This window comes from Bremia lactucae, assembly GCF_004359215.1.
Source record: "Bremia lactucae strain SF5 chromosome Unknown BlacSF5_NotPlaced_15_SHOA01000003.1_40024bp, whole genome shotgun sequence".
Classification (NCBI taxonomy): domain Eukaryota; phylum Oomycota; class Peronosporomycetes; order Peronosporales; family Peronosporaceae; genus Bremia; species Bremia lactucae.
In genome coordinates, this window is record NW_027152027.1 from 10,786 (window position 1) to 15,206 (window position 4,421).

The window sequence follows — 4,421 nt, forward strand, 5'->3', positions numbered from 1 at the left end:
AGTATACTTAACGAGGAGATCAATCAGTTCATTTGAGCCCTGTCACTCGTGTTACAATTTCGACAGCCCTTTCAAGGATTGTTGTGATGTATTTTCTTGTAACTTATCAACCCTTGAAGAGCCTTATCTTCTTGATAGGCTCTTTTAGAGTCGTCAACTAATGTTGACGACGTAACACATATTGTTGCAGTAGTAATCACTGTTGATTGTTGCAGCAGTGGGCTTATCGTCACTGTTGTTGTGCGCCACTGGCTCAAATTTATTTAAAAGCAAAAAGGGATTCGAACCCTCAACATTAACCTTGGCAAGGTTAGATTGAGCCGACGCGAAAGGGCATCAGCAACGACATTAAGTCGCCCCGGTTTATATTCCACGAAGAAGCTATACTCCGCGAAGAAAGACAACCATCTCGCCATTCTTTGCGAGAGGTGTGGACTGTTTACGGCTATGCGTAAAGACGCATGGTCCAAATAAACAATGAATGGACTATCTTTCAAGAGATGTATTCCAAACTTAACCAGTGCACATTTTATGGCAAGGAGTTCCTTGTCATGCTCTAAGTAATTGCGTTAGCTGACGCGACTGATAGCAGGCGAGCCGCACTGCGTCGTCTGCATCATACTGCATTATCATACAGCCGATTGCAAAATCGGTGGCGTCACAGACCACATGAATGGTTTGTCTCGGTCCGCAATCGCCACGATTGGCGATTGCATCAAGCGTTGTTGCTCGATACTCTCAAAGGAGCGCTGACAATCAGCGGCCATGACCACTTTACATTTTTCTTCAACAAAGAAGAAAGATGCACTGTCACTTCGGCATAATTGCGTGAAGATTTTTGTAGTACGGCGGTAGCCGAGGAACATTCGAAGTCCCTTTACATTGACTGGCACAGGCCAGTCGGTGATCGCCTTGATCATTTCCGGATCAGGGCGTACATCGCGTTTACCTACAATGCACCCAAGAAGTGATATTTCGCTTGCGGCGAATATACACTTCTTGATTTTGCTTACAACGTATGCTAACGCATAAGCGTAAAAACCTTTCCGACTTTCAGTTTATGGACCTGCTATGAACGAAGACGTCATCAAGATAACTTGGTGCAAAATCCCGCACCGATCTTACGAGATAAGTTACACATCAGTTTAATGTCGCAGGGGCATTATTAAGTCCCGGTGGCAAACTAGCCACTTCCATAGCATTCCGCTTGGGTGCTTACTGATGTGAACGGGATATTCTATTCACGCATATTGGATCTGATAGAATCCATCCATCAGATCCATTGACGAAAAGATAGTACGCTTTGACATACTATCGATGATTACGTCTTTTGGTGGTATCGGCGTTTGAGCCGGTACCGTTGCAGTGCTCAATTTTTGAACGCATGCACAATCCGCCATCCTCCTTTTGCTTTGCCAGACAGAAGGTCGGTATGCTACGTGGGGGGGTATATGGCTCGCTGCTAAGCGATCGGCAAAGAATTTGTCGACTGCTAATACTTGTTCACGAGGCAATGCCCACTGCTTCATGACAATTAAATTCGTATGGCAAATTTAATGACATCCTAGTATTATATGGGCTCAGAAAGTAGTGGCCATGCATAAATTGGCAGCATCAAGCCGGGACGATGCCTGTCTCTCGTTCATCAGATGGCGATCTGATAAACGTCTTGGAGCGTCCACCAGCGTGTGGATTTCTTACGAGTGAGTGCGATAGCCTAACTTGTGGGTCGGTAGTTGCACGATGCACAAGACCTCAGTGTGAAAACTCATCACACTGTGGAGTTAAATACCGACGGCTGTGCACAAGCACAGGCAAGATCGAAGTTCAACCACTCGAATAAGTTGAGTAAGGATGCTTGCCTGGAAAGCAACATTAAAGAAAATATTCAACTCCTGTCCATAGGAGACAGTGCGAAATCCTAGATCGACAGGAGAGCCGATCGCAGAGGATCTCGCTGTGGTTGCGCAACCATAGCTAGAGGTAGTTGCAGAGGTTACTTTCCAGATAAAACTTGGAGGATAAGTCCCCAAGATTCTGCGGGAATAAGTCTTTAGGAACTTGAGGTAAAGATTGCCTAGGTACCTGTCAAAATAAATTCTAAAGAGGAAACTGGGACATTAATTGTCTTAGTAAATAATGGATCACGTGTAGGCGTTTATACACTTGATCTGATAGCGCATTCGAAGTAAACTTCGGAGATAACTCAATTGCCAACGCTAGAATCGAAACGGTTCTTGCGTGATCTGCGTAGTGACAAAGTCAAGCAGATCTGCGTACTTGTCACAGATGACAAGTACGTGACCGATATTCGGTCGGCAACAGTAATTTCTGATAACGAACGGGTTCTCAGTAGCTCATCGATGGACGAAAGTGTCCCCGATGAGAAGACTCGGATCAAACGTTTTACGTTCCAATCCTGGGAGTCTCTGAATACAAATCCTTTATATAAAGACTTGATCGAATTCAAGGATGTATTCCCTGGGTCCTAAACGTGCGCGTTGCCTAAAGATAGAGGCAGTCGACATGAGGTCAGCCAAATTCTAGGTTCGAAATACTGTGCTGTTTTAGCAAAGCTATGCTTTCTTTGGACCGTCGAGTAATGTTTTTTAAACTAGGCCATGGACGCATGTTGTTCATTTGAGCTCAGAGTGAACAGCATGGTGCCAATGGCTGGTCCACCTACGACCGAACTCCTACGTTTAATCGCTCTCCATTCAATGTAACTCAAATGAGTGAACCTTTCACGCGTTGCGTGAAACCTTTCTTGAGGGGCTTGGAAGCTTCCTCCTTCATCATCCAACATGTTCAAGTTGGATGGAACGTTCGTTGGCCGTTAAAACGGATTACGCAATGCTACCAGGTGTAACGAAGCACCTTTTGCTAGCACTGACAGCAGTACTAGTCAACCTACACTGATTACAGTGTCTCGATTACTTCACGTACACGACTTGTAGAGGCAGGAAGCTAAGTAGTCTTAGCTACCAGAGGTTAATTCAAAGCTTTAGAATAGGTAAAAAATAAAACTGTATTAATACTTACAATTCTTACGTAACGGTAATCTATCTACTATTGACTTTAATATATTAATAACTAACTATATATGGCGGCTACTTGCGCACCGCACGATCGTGTATTGTGACGATTAGCGGAGTTGATTTTACCATGGTTGGAAAATTTCGTATTATGACGCAAACAGACATCAGTTCTAATGATTGGTGATTTTACTTGTAACAACCAATCATTAGAACTGATGTTTTATTGCGTCAATATTACGAAATTTTGCAGTATTGGAAATATTAAGTCAAATAATTAAATAATTAAAAAAAATGTATTTCTTTATTTATTTCCTTTAATGAGTGTAATATTTATGTAACGGGACACCACGTCACACTCACGCTTTCAAAGGCCCAGCCACTGATTCTGGTGTTTGTGAAACACTTGAATGGAAGAGTAAAAGGCGAAAGAATCTCCAATGATTTTGTATACTCACCGGTAAAACGTGTAGAGCCCGAAATTCGAAAAAGCTGCAAGAGCTCAGACTTTTGCTTCTTGACCAAACGTTAAAAGGATTACTTTCTGCCTGAATGTCTAGACCCTCTCGAGGTTCTTGTGTCGTTATACTTGAATACTACGTCAAGCAGCCAAGCAATCTACTAATGAGTCAAACCTGCTTCTTATAGGTGCCCTCGAAAAATTGCGCTTTTCAATACTACGATAGCGAGTTCCACGAATCGTGTCGACTATATATAACTCACATTTACTTAATACTCGGGTGAAAGGAGGCTTTATCTTACGCTTGGCCAAATAGAAAAGTTTGTCTGCCTCTGCTTGCTAGCTGTACCTCCTTCTACACAAAAAAGTTTAGTCGCATGACTATATTTAAAAATATGTTAATTTCGCTTTTATCTAAAATTAAGAAGAACTATACCGGAAGACAAAATCCACTTTTAGAGGTGTGTCCGTCGCAGAAATTGGGTGTATCCGCGGCAATTCCCGAAACACAGTTACTTCATTTTTGGCAGAATTCACTTAAATGATTGAAACAGGACACTTCCCGAAATACAGTAACTTCATTTTTGGCAAAACTCACTTATATGATTGAAAAAGGGCAATTCCCGTCAAGTCGACGTTTTTTTAGATTGAAAAATTGACTGATTAATTTAATTCAGACTCTCACTGTGCTTGTAGGCGGACGCTTTGAAAGCTGCCTCGCACTATAAGCATACACCTTCAAGCACAGCGATGAAGCGGTATGATCGACTTCTGCCACATGCATGAGGTAGTTAGTGAAAACCTAAAGCGACCTCACACAACGAAGTGTTACCTTAGAAAAAGTAGCGCCACGGAATCGTTCACCCGGCTTCACGTGCGCGCACTTGTTATCTAGTAGTTTAAAGACTGAATCATATTCAATCTGA

General features: G+C 42.6%; 1 protein-coding gene across 1 annotated transcript; it reads right to left on the reverse strand.

The window, feature by feature from the left end:
• Positions 1–629: 629 nt before the first annotated feature.
• On the reverse strand, positions 630–1,088 carry CCR75_006948 (uncharacterized protein; the record flags this gene model as incomplete). Its single annotated transcript, XM_067965013.1, has 2 exons — positions 630–949; positions 1,067–1,088. The coding sequence occupies 2 exons, from the start codon at positions 1,086–1,088 to the stop codon at positions 630–632; spliced, it is 342 nt and encodes a 113-aa protein (XP_067822272.1).
• Positions 1,089–4,421: the final 3,333 nt, after the last annotated feature.